General features: G+C 41.9%; 2 protein-coding genes across 9 annotated transcripts in view; one reads left to right on the top strand and one right to left on the bottom strand.

Annotated features, from left to right (window-relative positions):
- The window catches only part of abi3bpa (ABI family, member 3 (NESH) binding protein a), a 44,290-nt gene extending 37,920 nt beyond the window's left edge, over positions 1 to 6,370 (top strand). For all 7 annotated transcript variants that reach the window (XM_082508033.1, XM_082508031.1, XM_082508035.1 and 4 more), the window contains 10 exons: positions 89 to 151; positions 1,143 to 1,265; positions 1,616 to 1,705; positions 1,809 to 2,018; positions 2,440 to 2,545; positions 3,126 to 3,205; positions 3,748 to 3,777; positions 3,877 to 4,035; positions 4,627 to 4,749; positions 4,834 to 6,370. In XM_082508033.1, the coding sequence (XP_082364159.1) occupies positions 89 to 151; positions 1,143 to 1,265; positions 1,616 to 1,705; positions 1,809 to 2,018; positions 2,440 to 2,545; positions 3,126 to 3,205; positions 3,748 to 3,777; positions 3,877 to 4,035; positions 4,627 to 4,749; positions 4,834 to 4,949 (1,100 nt within the window). In that variant the 3' untranslated portion in view covers positions 4,950 to 6,370. The remainder of the gene's footprint in view (positions 1 to 88; positions 152 to 1,142; positions 1,266 to 1,615; positions 1,706 to 1,808; positions 2,019 to 2,439; positions 2,546 to 3,125; positions 3,206 to 3,747; positions 3,778 to 3,876; positions 4,036 to 4,626; positions 4,750 to 4,833) is intronic.
- Positions 6,371 to 6,922: 552 nt separating this feature from the next.
- Positions 6,923 to 21,068, bottom strand: tfg (trafficking from ER to golgi regulator). Of its 2 annotated transcripts, none has more exons than XM_082508058.1 (8): positions 20,893 to 21,068; positions 18,568 to 18,781; positions 18,336 to 18,419; positions 14,688 to 14,834; positions 13,735 to 13,902; positions 13,471 to 13,617; positions 8,237 to 8,314; positions 6,923 to 8,115 (listed from the first exon to the last, which is right to left on the bottom strand). In XM_082508058.1, the coding sequence occupies exons 2-8, from the start codon at positions 18,749 to 18,751 to the stop codon at positions 7,727 to 7,729; spliced, it is 1,197 nt and encodes a 398-aa protein (XP_082364184.1). In that variant the 5' UTR covers positions 18,752 to 18,781; positions 20,893 to 21,068; the 3' UTR covers positions 6,923 to 7,726. The 2 variants fall into 2 exon arrangements, with proteins under 2 accessions (XP_082364184.1, XP_082364183.1); XM_082508057.1 differs by having other exon boundaries at positions 8,222 to 8,314; positions 20,893 to 21,066.
- Positions 21,069 to 21,301: the final 233 nt, after the last annotated feature.

Here is a 21,301-nt window from a genome sequence, read left to right as displayed (position 1 = left end):
TCTGTTCTCCAGTGCTGACCACATTCTGCTTTGCTTTTCTTGTGAATTTTATTCTGAAAGAGACTCTGTTTCCCACAATTCCTTGCAGTTCTGCGTCCCTCTGTTTCTGGCAACAAGAAGACCAACCTGGTGGCAAAGCCTAGCAGTCATGGTGAGGGCAACAGATGAGTGAATGCAACTGCACCTCACCCACATTCAGAGTCTCCCGAGTGTTAAAGGAGAGTATGGAAGAAAAATAATGCAATTCAAGTTTAAGTACCAGTTTGTCATAGATAAACAAGCTGATGTTTTTCTAACATATCAAGTTTTGAGTTAGTGAGGGAGAGGTTCTGGAAGACCGTTTCGTCCAGTCTTTATGTCTTTATGCTGCGTTTCATGCTGAGCAGACAGATATCAGTCTTTTTATCTGTCAGTACGAACATCTTCAAATCTGTTTCCAAAGATATCCAAACTATTGCTTTAAACTTCTTCCAGAGTGCCAAAGTTTGAAGTCTTCTTAACTGCTACATCTCCTGCACGAGCATCACTTGCTATCCTCTCTTCCCTGTAAAATAATCTTATTCAGTGTCTGTATAATGTTTTCAAAACTAAATTTTAATAGGCTTGCAAGTGTGAAAGCATTTTTTTAAATACACCTTTTCCTGCTACACCCACCATATATTCAACTTAAATTCATGATTTTTATTTTTTATTTTTCCGAGTCAGTCACAGCTGCTCTGCTTTCATGTCCTTCACAGTTTGAGAACCACCATCTTAAGCCATCTATTATATTACTAACGCACAAAACTGCAATTATGCTGTGTTTATCTCACCTTTTACATCTCAGCTGTCTCCCTGCTTAGTTTCTCTCACCGTTTTCATATAAATGCACTTAAGAGCATTAAGTAAGTGTTTTTGTGTGCATGTGAGCGCATCTGGGCACCCTCGGTCTCAGCAGTATGCATTCTGGCACCGCTCTTTCCCCTTTAAAGAACACTACAGAGATTACTCGACGATCAATCTCTGATCTTTCAGCAGCCAGGAAAAGGCCACTGAGTTGCTCGGTGAGGATGGCCAGAGCAGATGGATTGCAACTGTGTGTGACTGTGAGTCAGACAATGAGGGAGAAGAACTGAACTCTCCTCCTGCTGTTCTGTCCTCAGATAAACCCATGGACCTGAAACAAGGAGAAAAGGCGTCTGTCCTGAAGCCGTTCCCGCTGGTCACAGCCAGACCCAAGCAAGAGCCCAAACAGCAGACGACCACCACAGCCCCTGCGCTAAACAGTACGAGCAGCACATTTTTGCAGTGTTTCTTCTGAGGAACATGATCACATGCATGCTAAATCACCTCCCTGTAAAAGGATAAAGACTGAATGAGTTTTGCAGACATTGCGTTAACAAAGACAATGCGTTGGTGATGCAGCTGGCAGATGTGTATAGTGGGGAGATAAAGAGAAAAGCAAACTTAAAAAGCACCAAGAAGCAGACAAAGAGTCTGAATGCAGGCCAGAGCAGGTGCTGGGCTAGCTGGTCACTGACCTGGGCCAAAGCTGTAAAACTAAAAGAGGGAGAGTTGCCAGGGACTCCTGGCTCATCAAACTAACCCCATCTCCTCTAAACTGTTTCCTTTCCAGCCAGCCGTTTTGACATATATGAAAACTCCTCCATATTCAGGCCCCTGCCTAAGTCAGAGGTAGACAGCATGGGCAACCCGCGCTTTATAGGTAAGATTTTAAAGTATCAATGATTTAATCAGTTCTTTAGCAGCACCAATTAGGGTCTTAATGTGACATGAATAAAATAAATTCTTAACATACCCACATACAGCTCCCCACGTCATCTACAAGACGGATAAGCCGCCAGAAGAGCCATGCTCTATCACCTCCTCCCTCGCTTACTTCCCCGATGAGGAAGGCAGCGATCAGAATGTGACCGGTCCTCCCCGCCTACCTCCATCCAACGTCACTGTGGTCACCGTGGAGGGTTGCCCGTCCTTTGTCATTCTTGACTGGCAGAAAACCGACAACGAAACCAGAGGTATGCAGAGAAAAGGCTGACATTTCCGAATGGACGGAGGTTGAAACTGCCTCCCGGTGGCCTGAGTTGTATGAGGTGGCTGGATTTCATTATACTTGTTTGCAAGTCTTGATTAAGAGTTTAGACTACATTGTAATCTCTTTTTATTAACCACGTGTGGCCTTGTGGATATTACCCTAGATCGTTCTATAAAATATTAAGATGGTTTCTTAAGCTGTCTTATAAACCGAGTGCAACAAGTGAATCCAAGGTCTGCGCCCAGTGACACATCACGACAACAAAAACACGTGTTCTGCCTCCGGTTCTCATGTGTCTCTTATTAAGATATGTCACTGTTTTCGGGACGATTTCATAAATAGATCCAGGTGAAATGTTTTAATAAAAAGCACTATGTGAGTTCTCCCTTTCCTCTTTTTCTCAGAGTATGAAGTTGTGTCCACCACCACAGGCCCGAATGGAAGGCAGACGTCAGTATTGACAACCAACCAGACCCACACAGCCGTGGAGAATCTCAAACCAGAGAGCAGGTCCGCACCCCACAGATGTCCTGATATTATCCTTAATCTCGTTTGAGATCGAACACTACATTTGTTCATATAAATCTGTAGATGAACAAATACAGCCCGGCTGAACTAAAATGCCTGACTGCATTAATAAAGTTCACCGCTGATGGAACTAAGAGAGGCGTATTAAATTGCACTGAAGTGCTCCGAGTTTGCGTCACTTAAAGTTAATTCCAGATTCTTCTGAACTCTTGCGCTCTTGCAGTGAGTCACATTTGGTTTTGCTCACACAAAATGGCCAAAGTGACACCAAAAAAACAAGACAAGACAAAAAACTGAGGAAATGTGGGTGGAGTGGGTCACTGAGTTTTCAATTAGATCTCAGCATCTGGAGTCTCAAGGCTCACCAGAACCCTCCCTGGGGCTGGGTTTGCTACATGAACAATTGCCAGCACATCTGAGCGCACCACGTGGAAGAACCATCAGCTCTGTGTGTGTTATTCTAAGTGTGAACCCACACTTAGCTGTCAAACACTGCTGTTTATTTTCATCTTTCAGCGTATAATTATTATTATTATTGCCCTTAATATGTATTTCTTTTCAGTTATGAATTCACAGTAACACCGAGGAATGAGCTGGGAACGGGACCCTCCTCCGATCCTGTAACTTTTAGCACAGAGTCAGGCAAGTTTTACAGACCATCTAATGCAGGTCAAATCCACCATAAACCCCCACAGAAGAAACTCATTACTTGCATGTAAATGCCACTGTACATGTTACATTCCAGGCTGTGATTAGCATTAATTCTCTTGTAGTATTAGGCGGTTGCTAGTCTAATCATTTCAGCATGGCACTGGGGAGCAAGCTGATTAAGGATCAAATCTTGAGGCTTGTCAAGCTCACCAGATGTCCTCTGAGGCTCATTTCTAACACATCATGCACCTGGTGATCACAGCATTAAGCTGAATTTGCTCCATTCATTAAGCAGCTGAAATGTGTCCTCGCATTGATCAGCTCTTATGTTTTTAATTCAAAATGACAACACAGAGGGCTGAGTGGTTAGCTTAATTGGCCTCCTGCTCTTGTGCAATCAAAGCCCATCCTGTTGGGGTTGTACACTGTAAATAATATGCTAGACACTCTGAGGCAAGTCTGGATTTGACTGCCTGTTATATCTGAAATGTCTTAATGATGTTGTTCATTACAACTTTCCCTCCTGTCTGCAGCGGACCCTCGAGTGAGCGAGTATGTTTCAGGTGATTTGTTTTCCCCCTCTCTTCACAATATTTTAGCCAGCTCGACAAGTCAGAAATCAGTATTTCAGATTCTCTTGATATTCTGAACAAACCCCACAGGCAAAGATGCCATCTGGACTCAGTTTCCGTTTAAAGCTGATGCCCACTCTGAATGCAATGGAAAGCAGTTCGTGAAGAGAACCTGGTACCGAAAGTTTGTGGGCATCCAGCTCTGCAACTCCTTAAGATACAAGATCTACCTGAGCGAGACTCTCAATGGTAATTATGCAAACAAATCAGTGAACAGGAATGACACAAATCACATTACAAATCACTTGCAAACACAATCCTTAACCGGCTTGACTGGACAGCAGTACAGCCTTTTCTTTATCGTAAAAAGCATAAAATTGGCCTCAACATGTAATTATTGATTTTTTTTTAAATGAGTCTGTTAATGAATTTGAAGCAGTAGATTAGATTAGTTTAAAAGTTGATGCATGGAAATGAAATGTTTCCTCATAATTCTAAGAGGACATTGACTTGGCAGCTGCACAGGAGCTGCTTGTATGTCTGTGTAATGAGAAAAGGTAAACCAAAACTGATTAAAAAATAAAAAACAGCAATAAATGTGAAACAAGAAATGGAAATAATGTAAAAGAAAGTAGCACGCTTCATATCCAAGAAAACATGAAAAAGCTCAAAAGATTTCGTTCTGCAAAGCATCTTCGCATCGCACACCATTCAAACACTAAAGAAGAGAACGATGGTTCACATGCTTCTCTTGGTTCTTTCTTTCAAATTCATTTGCAATGAACTGGGAGTTAACTCGTTATGCGGTAACTAAACAATGACTTCCATTCTCCACTGCAGGGAAGTTTTACAACATAGGGGATCAGACGGGATACGGCGAGGACCACTGTCAGTTTGTGGATTCTTTCTTGGATGGCAAGACTGGCAGCCATTTCCTGGCTGACCAGCTTCCAAGCAGACAAGGTATTTTGGTTAGCTGTAAACAACCGTTGATTATATAATGCCTTTAATTTAGCAGAGTCTCATCTTTCCTCCGTTTGTTGCCAGGCTTCTACAGAGCGCTGAGACAAGAGCCCGTTTCCTTTGGAGAGATCGGAGGAAAGTCGCACTCGACTTACGTAGGCTGGTATGAGTGTGGCACTCCCATACCTGGAAAGTGGTAAGAACCCACAGGACTGTCCAGGAGGATGGACTAAGTAGTGAGGAAGAAGATGGACATCAAAGACGCCTGAGTGATCCTGAAGGGAGGTGGGCTTTTCTTACGTGGACTCTGTAGACGGCGCTTTAAAATCACACCTCTGTCCTGGACGTGGACTTCTACAGAACTATTAGGCGTCACAAAACTCTCTAGAGTGCATTTCTTGATCAAAAATGTCCCTAGGGACAAAGGAATGCAGAAGTTGGAGTGATCCAAAATGTTGAACATACAATTAATCACAAGAGAAAATGTTGGGAAGCTGGCTCCCAAAGTGTAATAACTTGATATAAAGTATGATAATATTTATCAAGAATATTGAATTGTGTGTGCTGGGGCTTTTGAGATAAACTAAAATACAGTATTTGTATTGAGCGCCCGCACTGGTCATGTGTATACAGACAGGTGCCAATCATATGTTCATTGTACAGGTTGACTGTAAAATACACAAACACACAGTGACCTTCTGCTGGCCCTAAGGGATTATTAACAGTTGCAGTTTGCACAGTATTAAACATCCGCTCATATATGTATATGGTGTCCAATACAGTTTATTAAGTGTCCGACAGATGGTGGCACATTTCAGGTAAAAGAGAATAATCAGTGGTTCAGGCCAGCATTTCTATGGGAGCATTTAGAAATGAGACTTGATGCCATTAATGTCGGCTTGTCCTGTATTTTACAGAGTGAAAATATAATAGTGGAAACTGCACAAGTAGAATGTGTTCTCTTGTTATAGCTCTGCAAAAGGTTAAAATAAATTGTGGCCTATATGGCTACAGTGATGTAATGCATTGTATATAATTCCAGCAATTGATCGTGTTTTATTCTTATTGGCAAACAGACGGAGAAAGTTGGGATAGTTAGGGATATTATCTCCCTCGGGCACCACAGACTGACTGGTGTGTGTGTGTGTGTAATGGCATTAAAAAGGACTTTAGATTCGCAATTAAACCATTAACTCATAATGAGAGTGTTCAAGTAAGGTCAAAGGTATAAGAGCGGAAGTTGTTTAGTCGTAGACGTAAATGTATCCTGGGGTCTCACCCCCTGTTGGCTAACAGAAAAAAGTGCAGCCTAAAAGCACTAACACTTTGGCTTCACTTTCAGACGCGTACAGTCTTTACTTAGCACAAAAAAGTAATATAAAGGAGAAACTTTTGACCTGTTACTTTCAAGCACCTTTAAATCCCGCAAATCAACAGGTTATTTGACAATTTAAGGTTATGTGAACAGTTAACTACACCGTAACAGGTTGTAACAAGTCATTGCCTCTCAACCGGAGAAGACTAAGGTAAAGTTACCAGTCCTATCGGGAAATGGTCTGGTGTAATATATATGTTACATACATCTATGTATCTTTGTAATAAATGTGCAAACCAATGAAAACAGTTGTTTCATTTTGCAGACTTGATGAATTTCAGAAGGGACTGGCAGTGATCTTGCCAGTCCTCTTTCAGTAAGAAAGCAACCCATTGCAACATCAGCTTTGCACACATGAGCACGCTTGGCATCATTGCTGTAACAGAGGCAGACACAAAACCCTAACACTGTGCTATCAATAACTGGGGATCATTTACAGTGGACAAAGACATCTAGAAAGCAATCTGTCTGGCACGCACCAGGTGGTGAGAAATATTACACACCCTTGTCTAAATGTTATTAGCTCGGTGCGCTCAGTTCCTCTTACTCGCTGAGACAGTTTGACATGAAAGGCTAACCACATCCCACATGCAGGAAAATGAAATGGGAATACCAGCATTACCACAGGTTTCCAAATCTGTGCAGGGGAGAAGAATAAGAGATGAGCCAAACTTAACAGAGACATGAACTCATAAAAACCTCAGAGAGTCAGTGTGTTGAAGAAAAGACTGCAAGACATCACAGGACCAAGAGTACCACAACCAAAACATTAAAAAAGGGGGGGGGGGGGACTCCAAATGGGTCTCAATCATTTATTAGGTCAGAGAAATAAATGTTACAGTTTATACATAAACAACTAATCTCACTGAAGGAGCAATTTGATTTGATATTAGTAAAAACCAGTGATAAGAGAAAGAAAGGAATAGCTAGCTTTACTGGAGGTGATATTAGAAGCTAAACAAAAAGAAAAAGTCCTCTTCATGACACAGGGATCTATACCTCCCATAGGCCATCACTTAGCTAGTGCTCCCCACCATCACTGACACATCATTAATACCGACACGGTGGTGAAATTGATCAAAAAGAATAAAATAAAACATGACTAAGGGGTAACTTTTCATCGAGATAGTGTTTTATGAACGCATCTATGCTGAGGAAATTCAAGACAAAGGCTTTTGCTGTAAATGCAGCCTGAATGCTGATCTTTCTCTCGAAATGAAGAGTTACCATGGAAAGGACAAACAGTTTGTGCAACGGCCTGTTTTGGTTTTCCATGTGTGTGCATACAGACTGGTTACATTTTTTACCATGGCAGACACAAGAGGGCTGAGCAGACGACGGAACTGGAGGGAAAAGACGGGAAAAATAACACGAGGAGCATACACCGGGGCCAGAACAGAGTGGTGTGTTGGAGCGACAGCGTACAAACACTAACCATCAGACTCGGGATGGGGGTGCTTTTTTAATTTTGGATTTGATAATTGTACAAGGGTAGGGGAAGAGGGAAGGTGCAGGGCAGTAAACCAGATTTCTGCACCCACTTCAAACAGTTGGAGCCACATATAGGATGATGATGGGATCAGTAACATCTGCTATCTTATTTTACCGGTACCCAGGTCCCGGTTGAGTGTAGCCCTGGCCATAAGGGGGGCGGTTTCGGGCATAAGGGTTGGCAGCTCCAGGTGGAGGGGTGACAGTGTTGCCTGGAGGGGGGGTATATCCTGGGCGGGGCTGGAACCCTGAGCCGGGCTGAGAGTTGGGCGGCATGGTGTAGTTAGCAGGTTGGGAGGCCTGTGTGTAGTTTTGTGGTGGGAATGCTCCTGGTGGGTACTGCTGGGTGCCCTGAGGTGGATGGGTCTGCTGCTGCTGCCCACCCTGGAATCCTGCTGCTGGCGCTGCACCAGGAGCTGGAGCCTGCGAGGAGGGAGGAGCATAGTTTTGGAACTGCTGCTGTGGCTGTGGAGGGGCTCCGGGCTGAGGGTTGTATCCAGCTGCGAGAGGGGAGAGAGAATCCTTAATTCTCTCCAGACATAAAAGAAATCGGCTACACAGAACAGCAGCTACCCGTTTATCTGCTAGCATCACTTTTAATCTTACCAGGGTACTGCATACCGTACTGCTGCTGAGGTGGGGCACCTGGCTGCTGAGGAGGGTATCCACCTGGAGCTTGGTATTGCTGGTACACTTGACCTGAAAAGGTGGGGATGATCATGATCAGTGCCAAAGAATTTAATTTTGTCCAACAGCAATATGACCACTGCCTATTGGATTTGTATCCTCATCACCAGCAAGCGTGGAGAAAATATTGGACTAAACAGTGATGTTTAACCTTTATACTACGAACACTGCAAGCTGGCTTTCAAATCAGCTTCATGGTTTTTTAAGAGCATCTTTTCAACAGCTAATTTTGGTGTAATAGTGTAATTCTAACCACCATTATCACCAGGCTACCTCCACAGACATTTGGGAGGATTAAAGATTACGATAGACCAGGGGTGCCCAATCCCGGTCCTCGAGAGCTACCGTCCTGCAGCTTTTAGATGCATCCCTACTCCAACACAGCTGAATCAAATGGTTTGGTTACCTCTTCAGCATGCCATCGTGTTTGGCAAAGGCCTGATAACAAGCCATTCATTTGATTCAGCTGTGTTGGAGTAGGGATGCATCTAAAAGCTGCAGGATAGTAGCTCTCGAGGACTGGGATTGGGCAGCCCTGCGATAGACCTCAGATAATTGGATGCAGTTACAACAGCTCGAAAGCCCCTTGGTTGCATCTACACTTGGCTTTTTTTGTTTTGTTTTTGAGAGCCAATATTATCTGATCCACCCCAGACACACGTGGGACTATCTTCACGGAAACACCTGTGCATCGGGATAGAATAACACACAACTCCTTTAATGAAAACAGCTGGAACCACTTTGATAGAAGTATCTGTTGTTAATCTCCCACAGAGACTGCTCTGTGGCACATTACAGTAAAATCTGTCTTCGAGCGAGAGAGAAAGATGCACGTGCAGGAGCAGGCATAAAATAAATAAATAAATGAATAACACTGCAGGCTTGGAGACATAACCCTGGATTTTTTGCAAGAAAGAAGACACGTCTGTGTTTGCAGACAGTGACTTCATGGCTTTGCACCGCCTACGGACAAATGAGGAGAATGATCAAGTCTAAAGGTCCAATCATCCCAATACTTTACTTTAAATAGTAATTCTTACGAGGCCTTTAAACCCGGAGCATCGTCATGCTACACCCTTTAATACAGTCAGTAATCAGGAGTATATCTTTCATGACAGGGAAAGGTCTTTTTGTTATTGTTACTTTCATTTGCTCATTACATTTTCCATCGAATGCCTTAGAGTTCAGCAAATGTGCAAAAACTTGGCGAACAACTGTTCTCTCCCTTAACAAGGCCTAAATACTACTCCCAAATCTTTGGCCTGGCAAATAAGTAGGGTGACGACGCATGAAAAGCACAGCGAGAGAAGGCATAATGAAAGAGGGCTGGGTTCACTGGATTATTAAGTGCTGGTAAAAACTGGTGCTTATTTTCCACAGTTCTTAGGTGCTTAAAATCTCCTTTGAGCTTTCCTTTGGTGTAGATTCTCTATCAGATTGTTCTGTACTGTACTGTCTGCATTCAAAAGTAAATCCATATATAACGACATGCTCCAGGCGAATTACTCCACAAAAAACACATTCCATACAGCACAAAGTAATGTCTGCTGGAATATTCAGCCTGAAAACTTTGGACTGGTTTGGGAGACACCTGACAGCTAAATGCTTAGAAAGACTAACTCTTTGATGTCTCTGTATAAACACCTCAGTGGTGTGGCAACCATGTGTTATCTTCTTACATGAATATTACATGTGTGGCGAGGCACGTGTGTGAAATTGGCTTCTCCTGTTCTCCTCGCCTGTAATCCATCATCAGAGTTATGCAACAGAGATGGAAAGATGCACGGCTGTCTGACCTCTCCAAGAGGTCAACCATCAGGGGTGAAAGATGTGATAGGTAGGCTGAAGAATTACTTTCACTTTGGCTGCAGGCCTGCTGACCTCTCCACTTGTCTTTAGGAGGAATAATGAGGTCCTATTTTTAAATAAACATTTCACATCGAACCCACATCTGCCCATCTGATTAAGAGTATCGTGTAACTGTTCTGAGTCACTGTTACATGCGCACGTGTTTACAGTTTCTTTCTTTCTTGCAAAGATGTAAAAGATTTTTGCCAAGTGTCCATCAAAGGATAGCGTAAAATCTTTACCATCTGCTTATGGATCTTGTTAGCAGAATTCTTATGGTAACAAGTAACCCAGGTTTGCATTAAAAGTGAGCTTGAGGCTACTTTTAAAAAAAGCCACACATGCTCAGTTGGCATCTAGTCTCACAGATCACCGTTTTACAAACTCTTGTGCATTGACAGGCTGCTCTGATTTGCCTTGAGGCTTTTATACTAGTCTGCAACCGAGGACAGGAATAACGTGAGGGAAAGGGTTGACCGAAGGAAAAGAAGATGCCAGCCTGCTGCATGCAGGGCATAAAGACAGGGTTTGGAAGATCATTTCTGCAGCTGTTAAGAAGTTATTCTTTACTGATCTGTGGGAGCTTTCTACCTGCACAGCAAAGTTAGAGTGAAGCATGGTTAAAGTTTGCTCAATATCGTGTGACGTGTTGAATGAATCTCTTATAACTACCTACATCCAGCATATAGCTACACAACATCTAAATCTTTTTTGTTTGATGCACCCACACATCAGGCCTTCAGTGACACAACAATACACTAAAGCCCCCTCCTTGCGTTTGCTTTGGTTAATAGCAGATTACTCATAGTATGTATGGAAGATTCTGACTTTAAAATGTTTGAACCAAACTAGAAACGGAGAACGACTTCAAAGGAAAAGTCGTGGCTTGTTCTGAAACCAACACCTTTCGTTTACTTTGAACAACTGAGTGTCTTCTCTCCATGCTACTGGTGACCACAGCTACATATTGTCGACCAAAGCACTTGACTCCTCTCTTAATCTTCCTTTGACAAAAGGACAAAAAAAAAAAAAAAAATCCTGATCTTTCCGTTTGGTCTTCTGAATAAAACAGTGTGCTGCTGCTGCTGGCTAACCATCCCCACTCTTTCTCTTTTGGACCAGCTAAACTCTTATTATGCCCTCTGGATAGGTTCTGGTGCTCTAACCAGGCCAAACCGCAAACCACCAGCTAAATGGAAGTCATACAACTCGTGTGCTGATCTTCAGCGTAGCAGGTGTGGTCAGGAGTCTGTGGAGTGCCTGCTCAGAGTGAAAGTTACAGCTCTCACAGGGTGCAACATGAGGCTATTTCGTTGCTCCACTGGCCTGCACATCCAGCTGAGCCAAACCACAAGCTAAAAAACAACCCAGCACATTCGCAGCAATAAGTGAAACGATACAAAATGCTTCACCTCTGTGGCTGCACCTGTCTGGCTGCCTTTTATAACAAAAAAAAACAGGCCAGAAAGTGTTAAGTGAAAAGTTTGAATATGGAGTGAGAATGAGAACAAGACAGATTGGCATGTAAAACCAAATCCCCCTGAGAGCTTGATGCTAGAATGTAGTTCTGTTAACAAAATACTCCCCCCCCCCCAAACTGCCTGGTATGTTTTGTTCATTTGTTTTTATCAAGGATGATTCAGAGTTAAAGACTGCACCGGAGAGAGCTACGATAAGGCGAGCTGAAAGATGAATATTAATTACATGGGGATGCTCATGATTACACTGTGTTTAAAATTAAACTAAATGTTAATTAGTCATTATAAAAAATATGCTATTTCAACTGCAGAATGGGTCTGATTGCCAAAAAAAACAAGGTCAGAGTAAATGCAATAATCAGTAATATGGGAAATGGAAAAAATTTATTATATGTCAATGTGAGGCACAGTACAGTCAACCTATGCAATGAAATCAGTGGGGCTCATTCACTAATGTGAGTGCAAAAAAAGATATAATAGTGTTATAGGCCCTATATTGCTTGTATAGGGCAAACAATAGTGATGCCCTATACAAGGCGTGCTTTCATTCTTGCTCAAGATCAGCTACATATGCATTACATGTGTGTAATCCAGCTCCAGCCCAGCCCTGAAATAGATAAGTGGTTAGGAGCTTCAGGCTGCAATAACTGGGCTAGTGAATGCTCCATCACCTGAGACAGTTAAAGCGCTTTTATCAAAGTACGCCTTTAAACTGATCCATGATCACAAATGTGCACCAAGTGTCAAGAAAGTTTGTGGTTTCCATTTAGCCTGAACTGGTGACATGTAGGCAAAACCGTTGCTTATTAGAAGATGTTTAAAGAAAACAGCACATTAAAGGCTTTTCTTGGCTAAATATATTTCTTTTTTTATGTGCCTGTTTTTTGGTTTGTGTTGGAAAACTGTTAAATATGACAGAAATTAAATTACTTGTCATTTGTGCCTGCAGTGTACGTTGCTCCACTGTTGGATGTTATTGTAATCACCCACACTGCAGGGCCTCTGACACTCTGTGCTCTGAGGTAATTTTTGCTTTGTACAAACAAATTTGTGAAAGGAAAAGACTGATGAATTCCACATTTGTGTGTGAAACGCTCCTACACGCCATTTAAAGACAAATTTGTGCACACACACACACACTGTGAATGAGGCCCAGTGTGCTCTTTTAAATTCAATCATATTTCTCTCCATTTGATCTGTTCTGATCCAAACAATCTTCCTCAATTCCAGAAATTTCCACTAGCTCTGGTCTACTGTGTTTCGCTGGCAGGATGAAAGCTAAAAGCTTAGTGAGCAGCAGTAACAGCTGGTGCATCCTTCCTACTCTACATCTTTACTTATTGGTAGATTACACACACATAACTCAAATCAGTGAAGGTAGACTGAAAAATAGTTCAACAACACAAACTGGGATTGGGAGTACTTGTATTTAAACAAAGCAGTTAAAACACAATGTACATAATAAACTGACAACTGTGTGCATTTGCTTTACCTTGGAAAACCTGCTATATCCTTTCTTCAGTTTCATTTTTAGTCAGAACTACTCTTTGGAAAAGAAATACTCCTGGATGAGCTTTTGTCAACATATAGGCTCAGCAGGCAGTCGCATTTTTGTAAGGCTACTTTGGTGGCAAATTTGGAAAAACATTCTGTTTAACAGCACCACTATAAAAAGTAATTGCTTAATCTGCCACACTGCAGGGGCCTTTGACACCCCTGTGCTTATAAAGACATTATGTAACTGTGCTTACTTTTTTGGAGGACACATATCTCTGTCAAAGGATCTGTATGCTTTTTTTATTTGTGTATTTTCTACAGTAAGTGCGTGTGCACACATCTCACCATCCATGCCTGCTGGGGGTCCCTGCTGCACTCCAGCATATGGAGCCTGTGGCTGAGGGGGCACTCCTGGCTGAGGCGCTGCAGATGAGGAAGAAGCAATGCTGTCAGGGGTTCCTGAACGCTCCTCTGCTGCAACAGCTGGGGGAGCTGTACAAACGGCACACAAATGCACAGACGATCAGAAGACACGCAGATGCCTGATATAGAAACTAGACAATTAAATGAAATCAATTTTCAAAGATAGCATTTGCACTTCGGCTCTACCTGGGGCCTGGTCCTCGCTCAGGCCAAAAGAGGAGATGACATTCTTGTTGACCTCATCCTGGTTTTTTAATGGATCAAAGGCCGACATACTGGCTGCACTGACTGGAGTGGCCTGTTTCACTGTGGGGTCAGCTGTCACAACTTTTCCTTCACGCCCATCCACTGATTCTGGAAAGGGAAGAGGAAATGTGATGCTAAGACAACATTTTAGCTTGTTAAGATGCCATGGAGACAAAAGTGTAATAAAACGAATAAGGGTCTGGGTGTTTCTGACAAACTGCAAGTTTTCCAGATTACCCTTTTATATTTAACTCAGTTGATCCTTAAAGGCCAAAAACTATATGAGCATATTAGTTAAGAAGTAATGAAAAATATTTTAAAAACTTTTAATGTTGCAGCTTACAATATTAAAGCTTTGGTCGCAGCTAGGATTAGTCGGAGAGACCTTGTTTTTGCTCAACATGTGCGCATATGTGGGCGTGATTGACCACACTCGGGCTGGACTGATCTAGCATGTAACAAATTTAGAGTCAAACTGCAGACAAATATTTGTTTAAAAAAATAATTTAAAAAGTGTTCAATTAATCCAACAGTTAATGACTCCAGTAAACCGTCTCAGTTTGGTGCCAATGTCTTTGCGGGATACAGCTCTTATAACGCCAACTACAATACTGTGGACTATGAACCACTTTTATTAGTTAAGGAGGTCACGCAGTCCACATTACCAAGATTATAGTGAGTCCCAGAGATCTAAAAGTAGAAACTATAACAAAAAGAATCACAGAACCACCCGGTTGTAGAGTTGCTAACGACCCAGTGAGTTGTTCATAATATGAATTCGTGTACATGTTTAATTGTTTTTTCTATGACTACACTATACTGCATTTGGCAAAAGGCTTATATTATATAACAAGCTTATATATAGTCTATCGTGTGTGAGTGAGTGTGCTTACCACTGTCTGGGGCTGTAGCAGCCAGACCAGGCTCTGTCGGGGGCTCCAGGGTATCAAGGAGGTTGTTGACTTTATTCCTGAGCTCAATGAGCTCCCTGCGCAGGTACTTTACCTGACTGGACTCCAAAGGCCGCGGCTGACCATTAACTGCAGATAATAAGATGAAGAAATCAGAAAACGATAATTTATTTCAGTAATAAAGCAGAGTAAAATCTTCTCCATCCGCGCTCCTGTTGAGCACTTTTAAACTACAAAACTCCCACCGATTTTGTTAACTACTGAAACTGCATCTTATTCATTGTGATATCTTACTGTCTAGGACTCCTTGGTCATATAAATCATGGTTTGGATGATAATCGAGAGTAGAATATCTGGGTCAGAGTGGACTCTAATGCAGCAGAATTGGCTCACACTCTCAGAAACACCAAAGTTCCTCCAGACTTATTAATAAAACTGTTTATAAGGATTGACGCCTGACAATAAACTCATGTGGTGAACTTCACATTATGCACTGGACGGAAAATCACAATGGAAATAAATAATTAAAAAATGCCTGGCAGCTAAGAGGCCAGTCAAAATAGCTCAACACATAATGGTAAATTTAAAACTATCTGACTTCTACACTCCAGTTGTTTGGAAGCCAATAAGGTATCTGCATGTTATGAGTGATGATCTGTTGGCTCCATAATCTAAATACCTGGGATTACTGGGATCATCTATCACATGGTTACTTCCACAAAGCCATTCACAACGGCTGCTGAGCTGAACAGGAATCGCTGTCACCCCACCCTGACAGCAAAGCATTTAACTAAGAATAGAGCCGGGTTGTTGGCAATAAACTGAAACCTGCTAATCTGCAGGAAACATGTGACAAACCTCTTCAAAATAGTCAACTCTATATGCCCTGTACCACATCTTCTCACTGACCAAAGAGTGAAATTTCCACTGCAAAAGGAATGAACTGGACGTCGCTCCGCATTCCTCTCTCACACAAGTTTCTCTGTCTGACTGAATAATGCTGAACAGAGACGGATGGGCTCATGAGGCACTGTGCTGAGACGCAGGCCGTCATGCGATTCCAGCTCCTCTCCCTGCCTCTGAATATCAACACATGTTGGACGGTGTAATTTCCACGTGAGGTCAAGACATGCGATTACGAGCCAGGGCTCTGTTTTGATTTGTAGGAACTTAACCAACTTTTTCTCTTTTTTTTGAGAAGAAAAAAAACCCCTTTCTGCTTCCAGCCTAATAATAGAGGCTACAGCAGGAGTGACTGAGAGCAGAGCACAGGAAACAACATCATGTTGTTAATACAGTTTAGACAGTAGAGAATGTGTGCTGATGCACTTCTAATGTTGTGAAAGAGTTTTTTAATGACAGATTTGATGCTGGTTTGCTATGGTTACGAGTCACACTTTTTCGCAGCTGCAAACACCCCAAAGTTTGACTTAAAGTAAGCTTAAGGTGGTACCCAATCATAACTATTCCAACATGTTCATTGGATATTTAACACACTTCAGTTCACGTCGCTACTGAAAACTTACTGACTTTTCATTGCCCTGGAGCAACTTTTTCACAAAAAGTACTTATCGCAAAAACATATAGACAGTACTGCTACACAGTCCACTCAGATGAGGCATGCCTTCCTGTCTACAATTCAGTGAGCAAGCACGCAGTTGACACTGAAGCACAATCAGGTGCTCCAAGCTTCAAATATTTGTTGGTTGTTACGGTCCAATCTCCAGAGCCCAAAAACAGTATTGGTATGCTGTTTCTAAACTGACAAAACTCCAACACTATTTAGTTACAGCCAGGAAAGACAATCCTCTAAAACACAAGCCAAACACTGGACACAGTGTTGTGTTAACAGAATAACAAAACACCTGTACTGTAAAAATGCCTCCCCAAAAAGTTTGATTAGTGAAAGAATCAACTTAAAATTTCACAGGCTCAGAATATTCCTTCTCTTACCGCCTAGCATTAATACACAGCTTTGCTGTGACTGAAAGAAAAATAAATCTGAAAATGTGGCATATCTGATCATATACATTTCAGTCAGCAAGGATTATCAATACACTTCAGTATAAGCAAAAGTGTACCTTTTTTCCTTAGACATAAGAATAATTAACTGATGGCCTATTTTAAAAAATGCATTTTTATTTGTAGTGTTTCATTATGGATTTAAAAACATTTTTTTCCATGCATTCATCAATTTCTACTACTAATCTGAGTTAACAGTCTAAGACCTCTCTATCCAGTTCTCCAAGGGGGCACTGTGGTGTTCTCAAGCAAAGCAAGGGCCATCATCTCTTCAGCATGTCCTAGGATCTTCTACCAGTTGGGCATGCTGGAAACACCTCAGAGGCATCCTTAAAAGAGACTGAGCCCCTCACCCCACCACTAAGGGAGGGAACCCATTTTGAACACTTCTATCTGCAGTCTCATCCTTTCAATCACTATCCAAAGCAAGTGGCAATAGGGGTGGGAATATAGATTGACTATTACGATTGTAAAATATTAAATATTAAATATTACAAATAAAATGTATAATTTAAATCTTAAGCCTCCTATTAACCACAAACCTGTTAACAATGAGGCTAAAACGTGTACGGCAAAAGCATGGTCGACACAGCCAGGCTTTCTTAAACCGAAAACTCTGATCCTTCTGCTTCAGAGAGGAATAACAGCTAAATCATACTCTGAGCTTGATGTTTGGGAAAAAAATAATTAGGAAAATTACAATGCATACAGCTGATTTGAAATTTAGAACTCTGAACATAACCTGCTTAAGGTTATGTGTTCAGCATATTTACTATAGTGATATATTATAGAAAAATAGCCAAGGGCCCTGTGATAGGCTGGCAACATGTCCAGGGTGAGCCCTGCCTGTTGCCTGCTTGTAGCACTGCACTGAAAAAGGGATGGATGGATGGATGTAGCCAAGTTAAAACAAAAAGAGAAAAGAAAGAATAAACTCACAAACAAAACAAACTCGCCTAAGCCCATTAATCTCAATGTTGAGTACACCTCTTTGATCAAAGTCCACTTTTTTACCATTTCACTTATCTTAATCATACTTTGGGAAAACTAACATACTAAGTCCTAAAAAAATCCCAGAAATTTCATCACAATGTTTTTACTACTGACAGCAACAAGGCCCGAATAACATGTTAGGGTGAGGCATATTGGCTGGTCAGGTAACTGATTATTCAACGAGTTACACCTGCTGAGCTACTGAATGACTGTGGAATTATCTGGGCGGGGCAATGGTTTAGCCCAACAGGTTGAGGTGGCGACCCATAAGCTATAAGGTCTTTGCAGAGGCTCTGGTTCGAACCTGCTCCAAGCTATTTTCTGTCAAGAATAACTGGTACAAAATACACACATCTACTACCTGTCATAGTTTTGTTTGTTAAATCGGTGCTAAGAAACAGTGATTCCAAAACAAATTAGTCAGAAGGGAGTGTAGATCATTTTCATTTGGACAGTAACGAGCTGAGGTTTACTGTGTGGAAAAATAAGCTAGACTGCCCTCCAGTGACTGGCTGCTGTAACAGCTGAAGTAAGAGACTAAACATCTACAGCCTTGAATTCGTCAAGGCAAAAACACGCATATAGTCCATAAGAAGAAATGTGTTAATTTCTTACCAAACAAAGTCAGTTTGAGTATTCTACTACACTGGATGGCGAATGAGAGGTCAGAGCTGTCAAAAATGGTAATGAGGTCATCATCTGTAAACAGGAAATGGGGACAAAAGATGATTAACTGCACAGCAAATTGTCACTTTCAAAGAAAATATGCTGAGATTACCATCATGAAGTACACTTGTCACCAGAGGATGACCGGACCCTCACAGGCCTTTTCTGTGTCCTGACTCACCTTCATCCTTGTATTTGATAGTGACCTCGTCGTTACTCTGCAGCTTTCCCCTGAAGACACGCTGCATCATGAGCACCAGCTCATCATAGGTAATGTCTTCATTATGGATGGGAATGCGTCGGATGTCGTCACCCAACTGGGCTTTGATGATCAGCTTCCCGCTCAGGTCCAGCTGGCCGTTCATGGTGCCGTCTGACCTCTTCTGCTCCCAGCACTTGACAAAGGTAGAAGAGAGGTGTTCACACTTTCAGTGCAGCCCTGAACTCTTCTAGGCATTACCCAACAGGGAGTGACACACAGTCACACTGAACACTGGCCACTCTTTAACCTTCCAGCTCCTTAGTACAAAGTAGGGTTGTATAATTACTCAAATTTGATTTGCAATTACGATTTATTCTACAGTTTTTAGTGATTATCAAAGGCTAATTCAGATAAAATAATTATTGCGCCACATTATATTTTTATTTCCTTTTAACCCTCTTAAATCATTCTCTGCTGGGAAACTATCCAGAAACTTCCCAAACTGCATGTGTAAACAGAGCTGGCGTGAAAAGCAAAACATATCACACACCAAGGCAGTTTATTTGCATTCATTTTTATAATCTCTTCTCTGCAGGGTTCAAATGGAAATTTATTGAAAATGCAAGGATAGCAGGAGCAGGCTAAAAACAGTAACATGGAAAAATGTGTCATAACATTTTTTTTTTTTAACTGTGTGAACATAAGAGCGCAAAAACTACTTAGGAGGTATGCATACTGCAGTGCCAGGGCACCACTAGTCAGCAAAATGGCATTCACAGCAACATGTATGTCTAGCTTATAGAACAGAATATATAATTATTAGTTAAGCCCTTTTTAAAACTAGGTCAGAATAAGTAGGTCAACAGTATAGCGCTTTTTCAAGTCACAACCAGTCATCCACCCATTCACACACTGGTGATGGCCACAGCCACCCTGGGGCGTACTGACAGAGGTGAGGCTGCCAGACACCGGGCCCTTTGATCACCACCAGTAGGCAACGGGTGAAGTGTCTTGCCCAAGGACTCGAACTGGCAACCTTCCGATTACAAGGCGAACTCCCAACTCTTGAGCCACGATCGAGCCATAACAGCTGCTGTGAGAACAGTCCTATGATTACATTAATATGCCGAAATTAACAGCTTGTCTTCACTGTCACAAAGCTCTCTTAATGTTGACTGAGGCCTGTTTGAAATTACACACAGAACAGGAGCGCTCCTCCCTTGACTTAAATGAAAACCATGTCACTCCAGAGTCTAAGGGTCAAACATCTTCATGTGAGGTGGCACCGGCTATAGAATAACAGACCTCCTTGTAGACTTTGACCCAAAATATCATCTCTTCTGATAGGAGAAAAAAGCTTTCAAAGCCATTTGGCGAATCATATAAATGATTACAAAGTAATCGCAAATTAAAACCCATTTTACTCATATCATACCGGTAAAACAGATATTTCTTTGGGGGGAGGGGGTATGTAATAAGAGGCCTGCACTCATTAAACAAGGTGGGGTTTACACACTGTGTTAAGTTAACGTAAACCTCATCGTTCGTGTACAGTCACGAGTTGGATTAACTCTGACGTTATCTCCTGATGTTGTAAGCTCAGCAATATACTCTTTCTGTCCGGGCCAGATGAGTAATTGGCTGGATGCTAGGGATTGGGTGGTAGCTAACGTTTAGCGTACAGTAACATTTAATGAGTACGACTGGGGGAAAAAAATAAACCGAAACGGAGTCTATCAAGTTAATTTCTAGAGCTCTGGAAACAAATCTTAAAATATCACAGAAGCGAAAGTAAAACTTTTATATAACGGCAAAAGTCGCAGTTATCTATCAGTGGCCCATCAACAAACAGGACTGACTGCTAACGCTTTTTAGGCCGTTTCACCACTGCCATTGCAGTGTTTACTGTATACGTTACGTACACTTAAAAAAAATGAATGATCTGTTTAATTTCCTGATGTATATCTGAAAAAGCTGGAATAATAACACTTAGCTTTTCCTATATGACAATGAGTCGTCAACAAGCCGTTTCCTGTGTAACTTATAACAGCTCTACCTATAATAGAGCTAGGTAAGAAGGTATAAATTGATAATTTCCCTACTTCACCTTACATAGACTCGATCAGATCATTAACTGACGAATCTTTTGTTAAACAACTCCCTCTGTATCAGTCTCGACACCTGTTTGGACGAGCTAGCGTAGCGTTAGCTCCCTGCGTAGCTAGCTAGCACCACAACAGTCCGTAATAGCATAGAAACTGCTTTGTAGTTAAATTATAACATAACTCGAAGTAATGTTTTTACCTGAACCAGACGACTTGACCACGATGTATTTCACGGGTTTCCCCAAACCGTGAAAATCTAATCTATTAGCTAGCCTAGCTAGACCCGGGCAGCAGCATCAGGAAGTGTCCTCCAGACTGTCAACGTCAACCAGTACGTGGCATTCAGTGTGCGCAGCCGCAGACCGACTGGAACAAAGTGCGTTGAGAGCCTTCACAGAATTTCAGCCATCACCTTGAGCAGCGTTTATTTATTTACCTTTTGAACACCGGATAGCTAAGCACGCACAGAGTCTGCAGTAAAGCGAAGCTGGTGTTCTCGTGCTGCAACAGAATATCTTAAAAACAGCAGTGCATGCAGATACTGTGAACGCGCCCATTACAAAAACCAAACAAGAAAATATCATAAGAGGTAGACTTAACATACTGAA

Source organism: Aulonocara stuartgranti (genome assembly GCF_965226115.1).
Source record: "Aulonocara stuartgranti genome assembly, chromosome: 16".
In the NCBI taxonomy this organism is placed as follows: domain Eukaryota; kingdom Metazoa; phylum Chordata; class Actinopteri; order Cichliformes; family Cichlidae; genus Aulonocara; species Aulonocara stuartgranti.
This window is presented reverse-complemented; position numbering and strand designations above follow the sequence as displayed.

Bases quoted from the DNA above. Each gene is read 5' to 3' on its own strand.
- tfg (XM_082508057.1), bottom strand. From the start codon at position 18,751: ATGAACGGCCAGCTGGACCTGAGCGGGAAGCTGATCATCAAAGCCCAG. The intron at 14,835-18,335 runs GTAAGAAATTAA...TATTATCTGCAG, and splicing joins ACTCAAACTGACTTTGTTTG to TTAATGGTCAGCCGCGGCCT. The intron at 13,903-14,687 runs GTAAGCACACTC...TTCCCTTTCCAG, and splicing joins TGCTACAGCCCCAGACAGTG to AATCAGTGGATGGGCGTGAA.